The sequence below is a fragment of the Pomacea canaliculata genome, linkage group LG4 (assembly GCF_003073045.1).
Source record: "Pomacea canaliculata isolate SZHN2017 linkage group LG4, ASM307304v1, whole genome shotgun sequence".
Classification (NCBI taxonomy): Eukaryota; Metazoa; Mollusca; class Gastropoda; order Architaenioglossa; family Ampullariidae; genus Pomacea; species Pomacea canaliculata.
Window position 1 is genome coordinate 19,617,177 of NC_037593.1, and position 21,825 is coordinate 19,639,001.

The 21,825-nt window shown below is 39.1% G+C and overlaps 2 protein-coding genes across 2 annotated transcripts; one reads left to right on the forward strand and one right to left on the reverse strand.

Annotated features, from left to right (window-relative positions):
- Positions 1–1,095: 1,095 nt before the first annotated feature.
- Positions 1,096–6,229, forward strand: LOC112562373 (26S proteasome regulatory subunit 6B-like). Its single transcript, XM_025235614.1, is given in 10 exon segments — positions 1,096–1,186; positions 1,507–1,611; positions 2,660–2,846; positions 2,989–3,135; positions 3,740–3,943; positions 4,295–4,462; positions 5,253–5,329; positions 5,486–5,710; positions 5,932–5,986; positions 5,989–6,229. Coding segments are annotated over 10 exon segments (1,260 nt in total). The 5' UTR covers positions 1,096–1,150; the 3' UTR covers positions 6,045–6,229.
- An 18-nt stretch (positions 6,230–6,247) lies between these two features.
- On the reverse strand, positions 6,248–15,414 carry LOC112561638. Its single transcript, XM_025234226.1, has 15 exons — positions 14,657–15,414; positions 13,958–14,132; positions 13,743–13,761; positions 13,050–13,166; positions 12,577–12,819; positions 11,955–12,145; positions 11,516–11,689; positions 10,939–11,198; positions 10,472–10,608; positions 9,862–10,038; positions 9,495–9,581; positions 9,195–9,410; positions 8,573–8,826; positions 8,095–8,189; positions 6,248–7,706 (listed from the first exon to the last, which is right to left on the reverse strand). The coding sequence occupies exons 1-14, from the start codon at positions 14,790–14,792 to the stop codon at positions 8,114–8,116; spliced, it is 2,262 nt and encodes a 753-aa protein (XP_025090011.1). The 5' UTR covers positions 14,793–15,414; the 3' UTR covers positions 6,248–7,706; positions 8,095–8,113.
- Between the last annotated feature and the right edge of the window lie 6,411 nt (positions 15,415–21,825).

A 21,825-nucleotide genomic window follows, 5' to 3' on the forward strand; every position in this document is an offset into this window, starting at 1 on the left:
AATGACTATTTACGCATATAAATGACATTTGCTTTAATTAAGCTTAGTCTAACTGACCAATCAAGAAGACAGTCTGTTGGGGATGCTCAGTGCTAAAGAAACTATGCTGCATGGTCGCGCACATACGAACACTACTCATCCTCCCGTGTGCTGCACGTGCAATCAGTTCTCTGTAGTCGCACGTGGTGACACCTGTTGACAAAGCTGTTCAGTCCTGGCACATGCCATCGATTGGTTGTTGTAGCAGACGACAGCTCTCCACACCGACACGGCTTCTCGATGCCCGTCACATGTACTTCATTACATGTTAACAGTTGTTTGAGAATCATGTTCAACTGTTGCTACATGTGTCATGTGTGTAATAATTGTCCTTTCGATCAGCTTGCGTGTGGATTCGACTAGTTTGATGTTTGTCCAATGCATAGTGCCATCACTTAGGAGAGAATTTCTCACTTCCTGTGTGAGGGTTGGCTGTCCTGGGTTCAGCTCTAGTCTCTGGCACGCTGTTCTTTCTCTCCATGTGGCATCTATTTACAGGGCTGGCTGCCTGACCATGATATAGCCTTAGTTTCCAAACACTTAAAATATTTTATTGAAAATAACTAAATTAAACAAAAAAATCCCACACAATCACCATAACAATAATTTATAGGCATTATATATGCCTCACACAGATCGAGTACTGCATGTGGATCTCATGTGGTTTTTTCCAGTTGGATGAGCATCTAAAAGCAAATTTACACATAAAGCACTGGTGGGCTAACATTACTGTGGATCTCCAAGTGTCTTTTCAATGTAGATCAGAGCTTACATTGATGAACTTTGTACATACTTTACATGGAAGGTTTCTCGTCACTGTGGACGCTTATGTGCGCCTATTGCATGGTATTCTATAATTGTGTCTACCTACATTCATGATACCATGTGCTCCCTGTATGCTTCACGCAGCATATTTAATGCAGTTTTGTGAATCGGTGATCGATTCGCTTTTTAGTTGTGGAACCTTGAAAAAATAAGGGTTAGTATTAAAAAGCTGTTAGCAACCGTGAATGTCCAAATTTCCCAAATCACTCGAGTTCCCAAAAGTTTCTAGTTTGTAGCTTTTGTTTGTAGTCTTGAAAAGGAAGTGACGTACAAATCGTGAATCGCCATGGACGAAATCGGGCTTGGGGCACCAACAGAAAAGGTAATTTTCTTGTATAACCGACATCCAATACAAAGATATTTCAATGACTAAGAATCGAGTATTTATTATTTAATGTTCTTATGTCCGTACTACTTTCTAACGACGTTATGCTTGTCACATTCACCAGTGAGAAATAGTATGTGCTCAAACGTGCTTTGTCACTCCTTTGGGTCATTAGTAAATGCCGAATGCAAATTATTATCGTGACAGAAGCGATTGTATCATATAGCACGTAATTTTGAATATGCATTAAATCGCACAAAATATTGGCAGGTTTTACAAACTGTTAAATATTGTGCGACTATTGTTTCTGCTTTCAGGAGGAATCCTCATTATCGGAGTCCCGGCCTGGGACTGCACCTCATTCTGGTAGTGGTGGAGATCCGCTAAGTTTAGATGTTGAGGATTTTTACGTTAAATACAAAGTGAGTTTATTTGCATACATTAAAATTGTAACCGAAGTTGCAAACATTGCAAGGTTTGGTTTGATATTATATAGAGATAATTCACTGGTAATTCACAATATGATATGCAATGATAAAAATGAAAAGCATAGGCGGGGACAAGCATAGTGAAATAAAAAAATAGTTGAATCACGTTAATTCCTCGTTTTTTCACCTAACAGTAAATTAGAGATTATCGGACTTTAGGGTTACATATAGAAAAATTTTGGACACTAGTACACCTGGAAAAAATGGAGTACAAAGTATTTGCTACTGTCTGTAGATTTTATCATTTTGCATATGTATAGTTCATTACTCTTTGTTTTCAAAGCCCTCAAAGGTTAACAAGGTTAACTAATAATCCCGAGCTGTTGATTTTGTCTGAATTAGAAGCAGCCTATAGTTAGAAGATGTTGTCAGCTTCACATGTCATAAAAAATGGCAAGCTTTCAAAGTTGAAAAAAAAATCTCAAATGTAATGAAAAGACAACTTTGCATCTCTGCTTCTAGAAATGATAGAACCTTACTTTTTTGTGTTTCTTGTATTTTCCCACACATCACAGAAACACACATTTCAAAGTGATATACAGGAAATAAAATTTTGACTCCCACTACCTAGTCAAAGATTGCTGGTGTGAGGCTTATTAAGGCTTAACATGGAAAAACTCCAGCCAGAGGATATTTGATTTTCAGGGAAGGTAAAGGCAGTAGAACAAAGGGGTTGAATTTCACTTTTTCCATACCAGTCTTAAGAGAGTAAGCCACCTAATGTTCTCTACTGCTGCTGTTCTCTACTTTCTGCTGCAACTATCCACTATGTAACAGATGCTAAATGCCAAGGATGTTAATTATGCACAAGGTAAAGTTTGTAAAGAATGTTATAATTATGTCCGAGTCTTTTGATTACCTATATGAATGTATAAATGAATAGAACAGCTATTTAAGTTTCATTCTGTTTTTAAATTCAATTTGTGGAGGCTAAATACATTTAAGTAGTTTAAAATGTTATGAAAGAAAAATGTTTTTGCAGAAACTTCAGAGGCAGCTGGAGTTCTTGCGTGTACAGGAGGAATATATCAAAGATGAGCAGAAAAACCTGAAAAAGGAATATCTACATGCTCAAGAAGAAGTAAAGCGTATTCAGAGTGTGCCACTTGTCATTGGTCAGTTTTTGGAGGCTGTTGACCAGAACACAGGAATAGTAGGCTCCACAACAGGTCACCAAAACCTTCTGTTTTTACTTTTAGTAAAGTTTTTCTCTTGTTTTAATTTTTATTTGATGTATAGATGTGGTTAAAAAGAAATTGAAAAACTCGTTGCTCTTTTTTGATATGATCCTATGCATTTTCTTTTAATCAGGGTCCAACTACTATGTCCGCATTTTGTCCACCATTGATCGTGAACTGCTGAAGCCCTCAGCCAGTGTGGCTTTGCACAAGCATAGTAATGCTTTGGTGGATGTGCTGCCTCCTGAAGCTGATAGCAGCATAACTATGCTGCAGGCAGGTCAGTTCCATGCAGTTCTAGTATTTAAAAGATTGTACATAGAAAGCATAGTGGAATAAGTGATATCAACAATATTTAAAAAATATCTAGTAGTTTAAGGATGGAGTTCTGGCAAGTGTTTGTGTAACTTTGTCAGTACTTATATAATCTGAGCATTGGATTTATGGTACTTAGACCAAGAAATTGCTTTCATATTATTGCATCCATACTGTACTAAATGTGCATATTTTTTGAGGAATTTCAAACTTGATATTTTTAATTAAAAGAATGTTGTCATCTTTGTGCCCAGAAGTAACTAAGCCCTTAGGGTGCTTCGTTATAACATCTTATAGGAAAGTAACAATTTTGCTGTTGAAAATTCATTTCACAAAACAGGAAAGGAGCAGAATGCTATGAATAAATATGTATCATGGATGTACCTTTAACCCAAAGCACACAATTTTATTTTGGATGTTATTGACAAATCTTTCTTTTTGGGGGTGGGGGGATTGGTAGCTACTTTTGAATTTTAAACTTTTCATAAATAAACCCCCATTAATGCAACATAATTCAGAATTACAAAGTAAATAGCCCATGTCCAGTGTTATTATTTCTTGTGTGGTAGATGAAAAGCCTGATGTGTCATATGCCGATATTGGAGGAATGGACATTCAAAAACAGGAGGTGAGAGAGGCAGTGGAGCTTCCCTTGACCCACTTTGAGCTCTACAAACAGATAGGTATTGATCCTCCACGTGGTGTCCTCATGTTTGGTCCACCTGGCTGTGGAAAAACCATGCTGGCCAAAGCTGTGGCTCACCACACCACAGGTCAGTTTTGATGATGGGCAGGCATTTTATGACCTGGCAATAATTTGGTTATGATGCAAACATACATTTTTTTCTAATGAATGATCATTGTACCTATAGTTTGATTTGAAAGTAAAGGGAGAGCTATGAACTAAATTTGTAATGTAAATGGAGACATGAGAAAGCAAGACGGAAGTTTAGGAAATGATTAATTAAATCACTGAAAAAACACTATTTAGGATTTAGTTTCCTGTATTGATCGATACAAGAAAAGGAAAAAAGAACAATCAAGAAAGTTTAGTTTTGACAACTTATTTTCTTAGCTAGGTGTGTTTGTTTATTCAGCTTGCTTCTTATTGTTATTTGCAACAGCTGCTTTCATCCGTGTCGTGGGGTCAGAGTTTGTACAAAAGTATCTTGGTGAAGGACCTCGGATGGTGCGGGATGTGTTTCGCCTTGCCAAAGAAAATGCCCCTGCCATCATCTTTATTGATGAAATTGATGCAATAGCTACAAAACGCTTTGATGCCCAAACTGGGGGTAAGTAAGAAGTGAGGTTATTGCCAATATTTACAGATTGATTGCAATATGCTTGATGACAGATGAGCAATGGTTTTCCACACAGGGTTGTCTTTCAGTTGTGCCTGTTCCTTCAGTTTTCGCTATTAAGCAGACATTTTTTATGGACTTAATGACTACATTGTGAGGGCTTTATGGATTTCAGTATTAGAAGGGGAGCAAAATTATACACTGTAGTGGTGTGCAAAATTATTTTCTCATGACTGAACACAACTCAGTGTATGATGCTGTTTTCCAAAATGAACTCATGCCCCATAGACAAACCTACAAACATCACCATGTATAAAAACAGGCCACAATGTCACATTAGTACACAAATGAACATTGAGGCCTTAAAGGTAAATGTGTCACTGTGCTATTCTGATGTCTGTGGTGTTGACCTCTGTGTGTAGTGATAATTTTAGGCATGTTTCTTAAGAATAAAAGGGAAGTATTCACCAAAATGTGGGGAAAGTGAACTCTACCCAGTTATTAGAAATAAGTTTGTACCACACTAGATCTTTAACATTTCAGAAGATTGTTAAAACAGCAATTTTTTATTCAAAATTCTGTAAATGCAGTGACTCTTTAGAAACATTATTTGTTGTACAGAATTGCTTGGATCAAATGCAAATGTTTGAACTTATATTTGAAGAACAGATTATTTTATGCCTTGTATTTTGATGGAATTTTAATACATGGTGGCCATATGTGTTGGGAATGTAATGATTGTAAACAATTTTCTTATTTGTAAAACTTTGACTTTTTCCAGCTGATCGTGAAGTTCAGAGAATTCTTCTAGAGCTGTTGAACCAGATGGATGGTTTTGATCAAACAGTCAATGTTAAGGTAATGTTTGTCCTAAGACATTCTGGGCATAGCTGAAATATGGTTTGTAAAACATCTAGCATATTTAAACATTAAAATTTTTACTCGTCACACATGTAAAGATTTATAATCCAGTGAAAATATTTTTTTATATTTGCTTATGTTTTATGTGTTTAGGTTATTATGGCCACCAACAGGGCAGATACTCTGGATCCAGCCCTACTTCGACCTGGTCGTTTGGATCGAAAAATTGAATTTCCTCTTCCAGACCGACGTCAGAAGCGTCTTATATTTTCTGCCATTACTGGGAAGATGAATCTGAGTGAGGAAGTTGACCTGGAGGACTATGTTGCCCGTCCAGATAAGATCTCAGGTGCTGACATCAATGCCATTTGTCAGGAGGTAAGTTTTTTTTCCCCTTCTTGGTTGATGCCAATGGGTTAAATAAGTTGTACTATAACCTGAGCAATTGTAGAGAGGGTTAGGGTTATGATTTCCCCCTCTTTCACTTTAGATGATGTTCTTGCATGTCATGGACATCTTAGTCAACGGCATGGCTTGCTGAACTAAACTAAAGCTTCAAGTTTTAAATGAAACTAACTCACTGAAAAATGTCTGTGCAGGCAGGGATGCAGGCAGTACGAGAAAACCGGTATATAGTTCTTGCCAAGGACTTTGAGAAGGTTATAAGAACAACATCAAGAAGGATGAAACAGAACATGAGTTCTACAAGTGATGAGATTGTGATTGTGTGCATGGTTGGGACGTATGACAGAAAGATAAAATTGTTGTTATTTGAGAATTCTGATATGTAAGACATTCTTTATTGTGTTGATCTGTGCTTTATTTAGAAGAATACACATTTCCCTCAATCTATTTTATTTGCTGCAGCATGGCATCAATAAAACTATGTGAAGACCATCTGAAGATTTGTTTTTGGGCCCTTCTATTATTGAGCATTCAAGTAATCTATCATTTTGTAAAGAATTATCAATGAAATCTCAGAAAAATAACACCTATGAACATTTTATATAAGCGGCCATAATGTAATGACCTTTTTATATAAAGTAAGTGTCAAAGAATAACGGACTAAAAGGTAAATCCTTAACTTTTGCTACACAGTTTGCACCCACAAATGGAAAAGTCTTCATAGCTAAAGCTCAATTGCATTGATACGCTCGTATTGAATGAGTTGACCTTCCAGTTGCTAGGGATTAAGGCATTGAAGACCACACATTTTTGGGGGCCAGCAGCCTTTTATGAAGCTAATGCCTATATTTCACTCCTTTACCTCCCTCAAGACTACTACAAAGCAACTATTCATGCCACAATTACATCAATCAGGGAAAGTTCACTGTGCCACAGAAGGATTGAACAGGTTGTGCATACTTCCAGACTTGGACCCCAGGGCAAATTCTTTATGTTTGAGGTATGATTAGTCAGCTAAGTAACATGCCAACTGCTTGCTGTACCGGTTTCTGGTTTTCAGCTCTGGGAACAAGAAGGGTTCACAAGCCACTGAGATAAGTTGTTATGGATGCCATGACACCCTGAAACAAAAAAACTCCCTACACCTAACCCAAACCCTCACCGTAACTCTAACCCTTTTATCTGGCTTGTAAAATGTCATTGCTCATCTTGTACCCAGCTCTGTACAGTCCTGGATTTGGTGGACAAGTATCAGACATCAGTATTGTGAGTGACTTGAGTGGTCTGATGCTGAATTTTACTTAACATTTGAACAGACAGGCTTATGCTGAAAGTGTTGTAAAGGAATCTTTATACCACATGGTCAGAGTGCAAGGAAATCAAGACAGAAGTCTCTCATCTCTCTGCGAAACACTTGTCAGTGCACAAGTAGCTGCCAACACCACTAATACTCAAGCATTATTGCTCTCACACATAGTTGTCATGGCGATTGATTGTAGCTTATTCAAGAATCAGGATACTGGGGTTTCCCCACTTGCAAAAAGCAGGTCTGTGCTGTCCACATTTTTGCATCTCCTTTTGATATAAGGCTGGCTGCTTTGCCATATGATGGTGGCTAAGTTTCTGAGTTGGCAAAAGTGTGAAAAGCTTATCCATTACAAAAATACAGATAAAGAAGCCAGGTGAGTCAGGATGATAATATAGATGGGAAGATCTCCAGAAGAGACCTGTTTCTTAAATAGTTTGCACAAGCATTCTTTAAAGCACAGCACATGTCGACGACCTTCTTCGCCTTTTTTTCCTTGTGTGTAGCTGAGCTAGTGGTAGAAATATTTTCATTTTCAGAAGACTGCTTGACACTTGCCCTTGATATGTCATTTGCCAGGGCCTTATCTGGTGTTGCCGAAGGACTTGGCTCCTTTATACCATCATGAAATGTTTCACTGATGACTCCCAAAGGAATAAGACACTGTACAAAAAATGGCAGTTTATGACAGAACAAAGACGACAAGATTTTTAATCTGTTACATTTAAGTTTAGAATTAAATGAGATTCTGGAAAAAATGAAGTTATCATGATGATGACAAAGGTGTGCTAAAGATTTAAAATAGTAAACTTGATAAAAATGAATTTAAGTATTTGCCATAACAATGTACACTTAGCGACATGCAGATTGTACTAAGGTAAGACATTTAAAAAATCTCCAGCAGACTATTTCCCAATATTCTGCTATGTGATGCAATTATAACTAGATATTTCATAATGATAAATGTAACAAATGGACTAGCTAATCTCTCTAGCAAAGACATTTTATACTGCTGTGTCTCCACATGAACATAATTTGAACATCATTTCACCTGTTCTAGAGAAACACATCTAGCCTCTGCATGATGCCTCAGCTGCAGTAAGTTTACAATGTTGGTGGGCCATTCCACTGCCTGTGGCTTTAGACCTGCAATATTAGTAGCAAGTGACTGCATTTATACTTTTACAGAATATCCAACATTTAGATCAAATTTTACTTTGAGAATATCATCAACAACATTCAAAGTTCAACAATAACTGTGAAAATGGTAAACAGACAGCCTTTTTCATGTTGTTTCTTTGCATTGTTTCAAAGATGCACTCGCAGGTCTTATTGTCCAGTTTCCTACACTATCTGACCTGTAGACTCATTTACACAATGTCGTGTAGATTATGAAATGGTTTTAGTTGCTGCAAAGACTTGCAACTATAATTATGGGAATTAGTAGACATACACATCCCTCACCTTATCAACATATTTATACATGAACACAGACACAGGACCAAATCATATCAAACTATACTCCTCACCCTTCTGAGAGTTTTTCCATTATGTCCAGAGCTGCTGTTGAAAGGGCTAGTTTTTCATGCCCCTTACAGGAAAATGTGCTTCGACCTTCAAAGAGGTCAACAAGAATCTTTTCAGATGCCTCTGGCATTTTTTTACTCATGCGCATCCAGATGTTGTCCCCAATGTTGATGCTGTGAGGGAGGATATGAGCATATGTTGGCAGGTGTTTGGTGTGGTTGGCTTGGATGAGGTATAGCACTCTTCTATCCTTCGTCTAGAGATTGAGCCCCATCAACATCATCAAGAAATAATTTTATTCATTTTAGCCAATGGATATTACATAATAATGACAAAAACAATATTCAATATTTTTCACAGTAATATTGAAATATAAAACTATACAGGTGTAAAAAATGCAACAATTTAAAAACAATTTCACATGGTAAGAAACATACTTCCATTAGCAATCTTCAATAATAGAATGCCTGATATAAATGTAAGCATGCCATTATGTGCATGCACACAAAAACATAAAGAAATCATACAGAATAAAACTCAGAATCTAATCCATGGAATGTTAAGGCAAACTCAAGGATTACCATTTTTCATAATTTTGAAAAATTTGTTTTCTTGAATACTCACCATCCGTTGTCGACACAAAGCAGTATGAAGCTCATGGCGATGCTGCACAGAGGCCATGTAGTCGTCTGACACAAATGTCACCACTATGTCTGCCGAGTCCACTGCTTGTATTTTTGGCATTTTAGAAGTTTGTTTGAGAAGAAAGGAAGTCACATGAGACATCAGATGCAAGCAGTTTAGACAAAATGGCTGCATGCTTAAAACAGTCTTGTGCATAATTCAGTACCACTCTTTTCAATGGCTGTTCAGGATCTCGTATTTGAACATCAGCTGGTTTTGATTTTGGCATTTTCAGTTGGATTTCACCTCATTGAAGATGAAGCGGTTGTTGAAGTCTTTCATACGCCATGCCTCCAAGACATTTTGAAATGGTAATGGATGTGAGGGCTGGAAAAAAAAAGACTGAAATTATTTAGGCTTGAACTGTAACAAAATTCTATATTGAAATGCTACTTAATTATAACAGAAATTACAGTCTGTCCCAAACTAAAAGGGTTAACTACAAAACATAAACAAAAAATTAACAAGTTTTTTTTTAAACATCCTGTCATTTTTCAAGTCATGTTTTCTCCCGTCAGTAGCACTCTGGCATTTTCCCCCTAAAATATTCACACAAAGAGTCAATACAAAATTCAACTGCGTGTGACTGATGATAAAATTCACTGACTCGTGAAAACCTGAGGTCTGGCTTTTTATAACAAAGCCATTTGTCAATGATTCTGGCCAAGGTGATTTGATCTGCACGTCTGGAACTCCTCATGTCTAGGATAGGGACAACAGAGAATGAAGCTGGAATTTCCTCAACATCTTCTTCTGCAAGCACTGGGATCAGAATGATTCCATCCTGAAACATGGGATCTGATGTTGGCAAGTGTCAATCAGATAATCATTGTTTAAACTTTTACAATGTGTTGCCAAGTATTATATTACCTCTTGTGATCTTTTGACTAGACCTACACTATAGGTTTAATAGATAGCACTCATGGTCTTTTGTCCAGGTCTAGCAGTGATGAGAGTTGTGTGTAGTTTGCTCTTGAAAGTGTTAAGGCACAGAGCATTTACAAATGTGAGGAGTATGTTCCACCTTTCCACTGCTATTTGAGTAAAGAAATTTTTGCATAGCAGTTTTATGTTTCTGGTTTGTAACTCTTTCTCATGTAATGTCGAACAATAATATCCAGTATTACCAGAGTAATGAATCACAGAAGAAGATACCATAAAAGTGATATAGCAATTTGGGGATTTAGAATACTGAGAAGCTAGTAAGAAAGCCAAACCTGCGACAAGAAGCGTGCCAGTGCAATGTTATACTCTTCCTGGCATACTGTAGAGTTGAAATATGCTGAACTCAACATGGCTATAACACATTTTGCCTGATCCACTGCTTCATACAGTGCTTCTTGCCAAATTTTACCTGTGAGAATACAAACTTATCATTTTTTTTTTTAGTGACTGTCACAAAGAATGTATGAAAATTTCACTTGAAATTGACCAAGTACTTAAGCAGTCTCGACAAAGATCTGTTCCAGCTTGTACATGTGGTTTGTAAATTATTTTGTGTCACCACAGATTTTTATATTTAAGATGGCATTAACATTATCAAATAGAGCAGCTTAAAACAACAATGCATCCTCAGCTTGAAGTAACGAGTAAACCCCTTTTTGTCTCAACCAACACTGAGATGAGATGGTAAGCTTTATTAAGTCTTCCTTTAGTTAAAAAAATAATACTAAACAACAGTCACCTGCCCTTAATTCGCTCGTGTCAAAAAAAATCTTCATATCAGGATCAGCATCCTGTAGAGCTCTGTGCAAGTGATGAGGTAGCTCAGGATTCTTGTGAGCATAAGAGATGAACACATCATAGTTGCTGTTCATTTCGTCTTGATTGTGATGGCTTGTCTTACTAGTGGGTTCAGTCTGCATGTCAGCATCCAAATGCTTGATCAACAAGGAACAGGCTGTAATAATCTTCCCCTCTGCAGTCTCTCCATCATGTCTTACCCTGATGAGCGGTTAAAACAAAATCTTTGTAACAGCTCTCATGGATGAAGTGCTTTTACATTTGTAAATGTTTACAAGATGGTTAAAAGCCCTATATTGTATAATCTGTTTCTGATTTTTAAAGGGTGTAAATTTTAACTACACTATATGCCAAAAGTAAAATCCTTAATTTCTTTAATCAAGAAAAGTTGATGACAAAATAGTTTTCAGATAAAAACTTTAAGTGATTTACAATAAAAGAATATATTGCTTTATGTACAGATTGCAATTTTAGTTTTCAATATTATGGGATTTTATTGCAGTGGATTGAGTTCTTACCTGCATTCTGTGTATTGTACAAGGGTCATATATGATGGAAGCATGTCAACTGTTTTCATATAAAATGGGGTTAATATGTCTCGGCTAGTCAGACGGTTGCAGCAAAGTGCAATGTTGTACTGTTCCAAGCATTCTGACTGTGCAATGTAGTCAGGGGTTAAAACTGCTACAACTCTATAAAAGAGAAATGAAAATAGTTTAATAATATATTTAAAATACTTCCATAAAAAAACCTTTTAACTAAAAGTCTGTACACTGAAGATAAACCTTCGAAGGGATGGCATGGGAAAACAAACCAAAGAAATTGAAAATATTATGTTTAGAATATGTAATGTAGATACAACTGATGCTGCACTACTTTAATGACGTTTGCCAAAATATAATCTGAATGAAAGCAGCTGGTAGACTTGGTCAGGATTCAAAGACATTATATCTGTACCTGCGTGAGTGAATCATTATGTCAAAGATTTCCTCTTGCCAGACTTGCCCATAGTCATGAACAAGGTCTTCTGAATAGACAACAATGCTACTGTCAAATTTCTGTAGTCCTTTTCTGATTTGCTCAGCTAAGGTGTTGTCTTCCTTGCAAAATGAAATGCAGACATCATACTTCTTTTCTTCTTGACTTGGCTTCAGAATGAAACAGAAGATGACCGTCAAAACAATTATCTAGCATGGCTTCATATAAATGTTTTGAATTTCATCAACTATCTAAACCCATCTCCCCCCAAAACAAATTATTATGACAAATATTTATATCATTCTTTGTTTACTGCTGTGTTTACTACAAAACAAACAAATAGTACACATCATAATCATTTCCATGAAAGGACCAACCAGCTTTTACTAAGGGCATTTATGAATATTTAATCAACCTCCATTTACAAAAGAAACAGAGAAAATGCATAGCACATCAAAAGGAAGTATTCAAACATTATTTCTTGTATAAGTACAGTTAACATTGACTTGCTCACAAAAATAGATCAGTATGAATCCTTACCCACATTCACCCCCTAGAAAATCATGCACACCCAAACTCTGTGTGTGTGTATAAAATTAACGTTCTTATGAAAGAATTTGAATCGGTAAACTATAAAGTAATAATTACTTTTTGTTTGTTCAATATCCTTCCATTTCTTCTGGAGCTTGGAAAATATTTCAAGAAGATCATTTTGGGCAGGAGATAAAGAAGCAGGATTGTTTGTGTACACCACTATCTTCAGACACTTCAGAGGTAGGCCTGCCCTGATCCAGTTACAGGAGGCAGTAACTATTGACCTTAGAGCTAGGTCCTCAGCATGTCCCTGAAAAAAAAAATCATAAATACTGTTATGTTTTGCTTCAACAACAGAAAACTGCAACAGTATCATCCTAAACAAAATACTCCATTTTCTTCTCATCAAAAAAGTGAAAATTACCAGTTTGGGAATAACTTTACCTTTGTTTCGGATAAATAAACATCTCTGAGACTGTTTCATCAGATGTGTATCATCTGCTGTCACAGAACACACACACTATACTGACATTTGCTTACCTGGTTTCCTGCAGCTAATAGAGGTGTTATGACTGTCATTTCTTTGTCATTAAAAATTGGCATCATTGCTCGAAATATGGAACTAATCTGAGCAGGCAGTTTTTCATCCTCTTCATCCTGAAAGACACAAGTTATTATTAGCAGCTGTTTACAGGTTGTGAGCTATCTTTCTGCTACTAATTTCAAGCTTTCCTGTTCACTACCATGTTTGCTTGAAAAGCGCTTTATCCTGTCCATTGGACAAGCTCAAGGAGATTCACAAATGACAAAAGATGGTGTGACAACAAAATAAGGTGATGACAAAATAAAACAGTATACTAGATGGTACTATTGCTACTAATATTGTTTTCAAAACTGTTATAGAAAGATAAGTGAAATATAAATACATGTACCTTATTTTCTTGACACTGAAAAGTATGCTATCATCATTAGGAAATGTTTAACAAGACTTTTCGAAGAAGCACGCAACTTCAATAACTACCATCAGGAATATTTATAGAATTACTAGTTCCATCTGGCCTCCTGTGATTGTTTTTCCATCAAACTGATGTCAAAATCAGGCACATCAGTCCAGGTAATTATATAAACGTTTTTATCTCTTGGGGGAAGTGGATAGCTGAGCGGTTAGAGTATTGATGTCTGAGGTTGGTGACTTGCATACTTGCAAATCTGATACCTGCCTGGACAACATACTTTGACCCAGTTGGCCCAGCTATTGTATATCGAGGTGCCTGAGTTATTGTATGAGGTGCCTGACCGCCACTGAAGGTTGGAGAAAGATGTGCATCGTTCCCACAAAAAAAGCTGGCCCCCAAGAAACATGACATCCATAACATCTTACTTTCTACTAACTGAAAGGTTACGTGATGACCTTTATAACCTTTAGCTCCCCCTTGTTCATAACCTACCTCTCAAAGCAAACAAGACGATTAAAAGGCATATTATCAGGAAGGTATCCTGAAACCCAACAATTAAAGTTGACGCGAAGATCAACATCCTTATTTTTGGCCAAATTCCGAACTGAAAGTCCAAGCTTTGTGGCCAATGCTCCAATGAGTGTGCCTGGTACAGCCGAATAATCCCCTGCATCAACAAAACATATCAGCAGAGGATATGAGTTAATGGTATAATGTCTTATACACACACATGAAAACTATCTCACTATGCAATGCATAACTTGCGTTTGGGTTGATACTAGCGTAAACCAACATACTAAAATGATATTCATAAAACATACACCAGAGCACATACAATTATGTAATACTTGATCATGATAAAAAAACTGTGTGAGTATATATAGACTCTACAATGTTAACACAATAACAAAAATGCCTATAGTACATTTCTCAGTATATGTCTCTGTCACTAAGCAAGCCATGACATTTGTTACTCAGATGGCTTAGAAATGTGTCATACTTATGAAAAGCTGTAACTGAAAAGTGAACTTGACAAATGAGCACACATGCACACATACAAGCAAAAAATTAATGATATAACCACCTTACCCCCACACACATACACCACACACATATATACATATACATACATTTGTTCCAGTTTTTGCCGTTTCAGCAAACAAAGAAATAATCAGACAGATCTTAACTTGCCTGGAAAAGCAGATACAAATATGAAGTCAACTTTTTCTGCTGGGGAAAGTTGTGTGATGTCTCCAAACAGCAGCTGTACTTCGGATTCTCCATGAAGTGTTGTCAAGTGTATGCTGTCCTTTAGTACCAGCCCCATTATAACTTCAACCCAACTTGCGATCAAAGATGGTCAGGATGTTTACTACAGTTCTCAGCAAGCCACTGTGAATGTCTCGGTTTGTGTTGTGTCAATAACCGACGACCAGTAGGTCCCAGGAACGTTTTGTCAACATGCTTAATTCTAATATAGTATATATGTTCCCCTTGCCCTAACCTGATTTCAGATTTGTTGTAACAGCGATCATCTTGACCAGAACGCACCCCCAGCACACTCAAGGGTGAGGAAAACTACGGATGGACGACCATCGAGGTTACAAGAGAGGGACCTCACAGGCTATACTTGCCATCTGTTCTCAAAACACTGCCGCTTCGCTTATCCGTTTGCACTCAACGCAGTTCCGCAAAGCTTTCCGACGCTGCTATATACCACTTCAGCGCAGTGCAAGAATTTTTTTTAAATATTACTCAATTCATATCTTTGAGTTAAATTTCAATCTAAGTGCGTAAGAAACACTGCTTGTTTAAAGCGTAAAAAGTTTGGCCATTGCGAGAAAAAAAGCTTCGTTCACATAAGAAAATAATCCATTTTCAGAAAGTAGAATACAATGGCAACATGCCGTGACAATGACAGCAGGACAAGCATTCGGAATCACTGGTGGGAGTAATTCTACAAGGGGTCTTTTTTGCCTTCTGCACCGCCTGTCACCATCGAAACCTGCGTAAACGCCAGTAGCTGTGTGTGGCAACGAGGGACATAAGAACGGATATTCATAGGAATGAAATTTCGTTAAAATACGGAGAGTATTTTAAACGCAACTTCCGTCAAAGAACACATATGTTCTGCACATAAAAAGTCCGAATTCAATGTCTCCTGACATAAATTAGTAAGTTACTCGGCACCGTAACATGGGGAGTAAGCAGTGACAGGTAAATATTAACAAACAGCAGTAGTTTCCCTTAGAACACGCACGCTCTACCTTTTACTTCTGTGCGTGGGAGCGTTGGAGTGGGGAGAGATATCAACTTTCGCAAGGCAGTATAGGTCTTTGTGTGAGCTACAAGATTTTTATTATTTTTAAAAATTGTTCTCGTCCCTGCCGAATTTCGGTGCCTGTATTCTTTTATTTTTCCACGTCTCTCTCATTAAGTAGCTATATATTTATTTATAATTTTTATGCATGATCATAAAATTCCTCTCTCCGTCAATCGTCTTCGCTTTCCCACAAGCTTCTTTTGTTGCGCATACCTGAGAGCCATCTGACCTCCCATGAACCCCACATCTTTCGCTTGGTCGCTGAATTATAATCACACGGCGAGTTGAAGTCTACTCGTGCGTGAAGGTCGGAGGGTGATTCTCGGGGTCTGCGTGCTTCCTTCTGACGATAATGCTTTCACGCGAGAAAGAATTAATGCTTAAAGTCTCATACTGTAAGCCTGCCAGCTGTTTCGTGGGTCTTCTCGCTGGAAACGATGACCCACAAAGAAAATCTGTCGCTGTGAGACTTCATTTGATGTCTCTGGTTGTTCTCGTTCTGATCAGTGACTGTAGCCCTCCACACCCCAGCAAGTCAGCAGTCATCAATTTCTTTGAGTATCTAAAATTCTAAATCGTGGTCAAAAATGACCGGTAAGACACCTGATCAACAAGTGGTTTCAGCTCTCCAGCTGGCCGTAACCTTGGAAACACACATCTGTGTCAGTGATAGACTAATTTGCGCGGTAGACAAAGATTACACTGAAGCTATCCCCTACCAAACGATTTTATTCTGGTATTTAAATTTAAGCTTCAAATCTTCCTTTCTCGCGCTTTGCTTTCTACATATAAATAACGGGAGTGTTAAAAACACTGAACTTTTGCAAACCGTTAAAACATCAGATAAATAAATAAACACTTGAACGTGCAACAACAATAGTCCCTACCGTTTATTTTAAGTGAGATAAAAGATCAGCACACTCCGCGGACATACGCACACCAACCCTAGAATGCTGAAACTTGACACTCAGGTAAACGGTTTGACATAGCGGCTACCGTCAGTCACACATGGGTGTGGACAAAAACAAACCAACCAACCAACCCACCCACTCACCCACCAAGCAACCATGATGGAGAAATAGAAAGACAAAATATGTTTCATACGTCTGTTAATACAGCATACTTGTTTATTATTATTATTTCTTCCATTGCAAAGTTAGTGGGTATTAGTTTGTGTTGACTGTGGTAAGCTTCTCTTTCTGTTTTGTGTGCGTGTACAAGCAATAATTGATTAGAATGCATGGGTCTGATGACTGACACTGGCCCCTTACCCTACCATGCACGGTTCCCAGACAGTCTGCAAGGGTTGTAGGCAGAGATACAATATCCTGTATGGGTAGCAGCATCAAACACTGTAAGACACTACTGTATGAAAGTCTCTGTATTGGCTGTCAAGTGTTAGTGAGCGCCTGCGAGGAATGTCACTGTGGCTGTGACATACACTGGCATGACGAATGCTGCGATATAATTATGTATTATTTTATAATTATCATATGAGAGAAAGGACAAACATTTTTATACTCCTCTGCTGCACTGTAGGCGACCTTCCTCCCATGATGCACTGCTGTCCAGGGAGCGGCCCCCACGTCGGTCCCACACTTTCTTTACCCCTTCTCACCCGACATCTACCATGCCCTCCACCCTAGCTGTAGATTGACCGAGTGTCACGTGCTCCCTAAATAATCGGTGTCCGGCGGACCTGGGAATAGAACACTTCTGTGTTGAAACTCGACATCACAAAGTCTAATGCTTGGATAATTTCTCGCTAAGCATTCGTACATAAAAACAACTGCAAAATAAATAAATACATAAAAATAATAATAAACAAAAACAAAACAAAAAACCAATCAAAAAAAAAAAAAAAAAAAAACACAAAAAAAGAAAACACACACACAAAACACCCCAATACAAAAATAAATAAACATACGCACAGAGTGATCCGGGCCCGCTTTACTGCCGCACTATATCGTGTCATGCAATGACACCAACGAGTGCATATTTTTTACTCATTCTCGTACTTAACAGCCACATCTGTTGTCCTAAAGCACTACTCCAGTCATCCAGGCAGGCGACAGCAGCGTGACCGACAGCAAGAGAACAAGTGTGTATGCCTGTGCATGAAGCAAATGCACGTGCGGACTTTATTCATGCGCAAGCCATTTACATAATGTTGACGCCTTCCGCTTCCGCTTTCCGCGTCGCTGTTTGTTTTAAAGACTCGCAGGTTTCAGGACCATTTCCAATGTTGTTGCCCCTAAGCAGCACATTAACCACCGACGGCAGCCGCAAATGAAGGTGTAAAGCAGGAGGAAGGAAACGGGAGAGGAAAACATGGCGGTCTGAGTTGGACTATTTCCTGTCGTATTCATGCATCATCATCATTATTATTATTTTCTTGCGAAAGTATTTTATGTTTTGCAGTTGCTGCTTTTCGTGTATCAGTGTTCGTACATGCGTAAAGAGCGAGTGTGTGCGTTCAAAAGGAGAGAGAGAAGAGAAAACAAGTATTTGTTTCTCCTGGTTTGATTTTCTACGCAGTCGTACTTTTTTCATCTATTATCTGCGAAGTTCAGTATTCTCTTTCTCTCGTACATGCTTCACCTTCAGATTGTGCACATGTCCACACATCTGATTCGTCTTCTTCACTGAACTACAGAACCATAAGGCTAATCAGTCACCCAAGTGAAGTCGAGGGCGTTCCCTGCCTCTTGTACCGTTAAATACGTCCTCGGAGAACATCATCCGAGAAGCCCATCGCGACCATCACACTTCATTTCCGTCGTTGGGAAACACCTTTGCAGACGACATTGATGTGATGGCGGACACCAGCAGCGAACTGTAAAACCAACAGACTGACAGCTTGAACTCATGGAAAATGGAGACCAGCACCGACAACAGTTAACACCAGGGACAACAACAAAGCAGATGTGTACACGAACGGAGGTGAGCAGTTTGAAGTACTTGGGGGTCACGCTTGCCAAAGGTTGCATTTGCATCAGGACTGCAACAGCGACAGCAGCGAGGGCTGGACAGGATAGCATGTGGCACAGCAACATCGACAATTTTCTGTCAGATACAGACTTGTGTTCGTCCCTCGTAATTCTCATCCTTCTGTACTGCTTGTCGAGAAGAATCTAAGCATCCGAGAACAAGTACTTGAGAAGAATACTCAGGATGTACATGGAACGAAACATTAATAATTTTTGAACGGACCACTTCGAAACGATGAAGGCTGGTCTGGTTCGACCACGTGACTCAGTGTGACACTGTCAGGGTTGGGACGGGTTGGAGTTGGTCATAGGAAGAAGTGGCCTGCAAACATGAAGGAATGGACTGGTCATTCCATGCAGGACCTTCTCACCACCACAGTGACGATGAGCAGCATCTATCCAGTTGTTTTCCCTCTTGACCAGTACTGACGAACCAGTAGAACCGTTCTTCAACTGCTATAGAAACAGGAACAAAAAAGAATGAACTTATAATAGTGCAAAGTACTCAAAGCAAATCCATCAGCAAGGTTAACTGTGAAATTATTTGCGTATTTGCGCCTGAGCGCACATGTTCCATGCACCATTATGTATAAATTTTAGAAAGGGCTATAAAAAAAAAATACTCTAGTGTCTAAAAATCAAGTTCTCAGCTGGCATAATATTTACATCACACACAATGCATTTAACCAGTTAATGGCGGACACGGTCATCGACCACACGGCAGTTGAGTATGGGCAAGGCTACACCTACGATAACATTGCGTGTGTATAAAGGCCGCGCCTCTGTGAGTGAGAGAGGAGAGAGAGAGAGGGAGGGAAAGAAAAAAAAACGATGTGGAGGGAGAGGGAGCGACCAGGAAAAGAGCTGTAAGAGAAAAGGAGAGACAAAAATAGGATTGTGCTGGTTACATCATCCCCTCGCTTGCTCCAGGCTCTAAATCTGCTTCACACGTGTCCCCATGACGATTGCGCCATCTACTGGAAAGGCCCACAACCACGCCGACACGTTCTAACCAGCATGCCCCAGCAGCATAACGGCTGTGAACCTGTGGAGCCTGGCAGGGGTCAGCAGGAAACATCCACGAGGTCTCTGTAAAGACTTGTAGTGATAATTAACACTAATAACAATCCATTTTCTAATTACATTCGACATCAGAAGGATGAAGCATTATGATACCCGGAAGGATGGCAGGTAGCCAAGGCTGGGGAGAAGACCTCCACTCCCAATCTCTTTGTCGCTATTAAAACAATGTCTCGATGATGATGACGATGATGACGATGACGAGGTTGCGGTAAAGACCTTTTCTAAAACCCAAATGCACGTGAAACCGGAGTAGATGTTCACAGTGTACATTCATTTGTAACTAGACTTTCACTGTCCTCCTGCATAAAGGCTCAGTAACTATATATATATATCACATATGTATTAAAACATATTATATATATATAAACGTTGCCACATAGTAGTCTATAATTTATTCTGTTGAGGGCTTTAACACAGTGTGGTGCAGTCAGTCGTGCATTTCGCTGATGTAGACCTAAGTCAACATTTTCTGTAAAAACCCGCGAAATCATTCCGAATCACGCAACGGCTGTATTAGATGATGCAGCACGTGCGACACACAGCACGTGCATACCAAGAAGGTCAAACTGCGGCTGTACGCAGGCGGATCGCTTCTCTCATTTCGCCCTTAACCTGCTTTTCGTCTGCGAACATCGTGACACTCTCATAGCTCTCTCCTTCGTGGAGGTATAAAAGGATTTTCAACATATTTGAAGGAATTTGTCCTTCTAGCAGCTTCTAGTTTAGGCTCATGTTGTGCTCAGTTATGTCCCCTGTTAGTCTAAGTGTAGGCTGGTGTTGTGCTCAGTTATGTCCCCTGTTAGTTTAAATGCAGGATCAATGCCGAAATATACAGTTTTCCTCTGCAGGACCTTGTAACTGTTGCTGAGTCTGCTGGTAACGACATGACAAGATGAGTGAATGAGGTGAAATGAGAGGATGAGGTGGGGTGGACCACTCTGTGCACACCACAAATATTAGACTGGCCTCCAGGCGGGTGGAGTGACATACGGCGGCTTGTATGAAGTGGCAGCGTGCGGCACACAAAGACAGTAGTGTACCCGAGCCCACATCATGCAGGCTGCAGGCAGGAAGTGTGTGCGCTAGGGTCGGCCAGGTGGCGCTCCTTCACTCTCTCTAACTCTCGTGATAGACTGCCCTTTCGCCGCAGGTAACTGTCAGCTCATTTTCTCTCCCCGTTATAGTCGCTAGCAACAGTGCATTTTTTTAAAGATAGCTTGAGAAGAAAAATAAAATAAATATTGTTTGGCAAGAACAGGATGGTTTTGTATGGGTGCGAGCTGCATGCAGCTATAAACAGTTGCAAGGTTAGCAACAGGCATGATGCTGCGCACACACACACAGAGAAGGGGCAATGGAGATGCTATTTGGGTAGCAGCTTCCATCAGTTTCGGGTGGAACTGTACTTTTCTGCAGGAAAATACTGGAATTTCATTCTGGGATGGATTTGTCACGTTGTCCAATCTTGCCAACGGCCCAAGCATTTCTCGGGTAAAGGGGACAGGTTCAGGTGGCGCCGTGGGGCATCACACACACACACCGGCACTGCTGCACCCGGCATCAAGACAGCAGCCCTGCAGACAGCAAGGTGCACTAGACTCCTTCATCCCCCTCATTAGTTCCATTCATGGAGAGAATAACGAGTTATCTTCCTCACTGTCATTACAAAGGATTCTTGCCTGCCTCGGGGTGGGTGGGAGGAAACGACCTCGTCACAGATCGATGCTTTGGTGTGGTGGAGAGTGTTAAAGGTGGAGGGTGTTAAAGGGAAAGGGAGGTCATTAAGAGAGAACAAATCGCAGACAGAAATAAAAAAAAAAAAAAACTTCGTAGAAAATAAAAAACGGGAATGAGGCTGAAGCCATTCATACCTGTAGCTTTTCTTCGTTCACTCTTACCACGACACGCTTGACAGCACATGCACACATCTCTCTTCATGACTGACAGAGACTGAAGACATATTG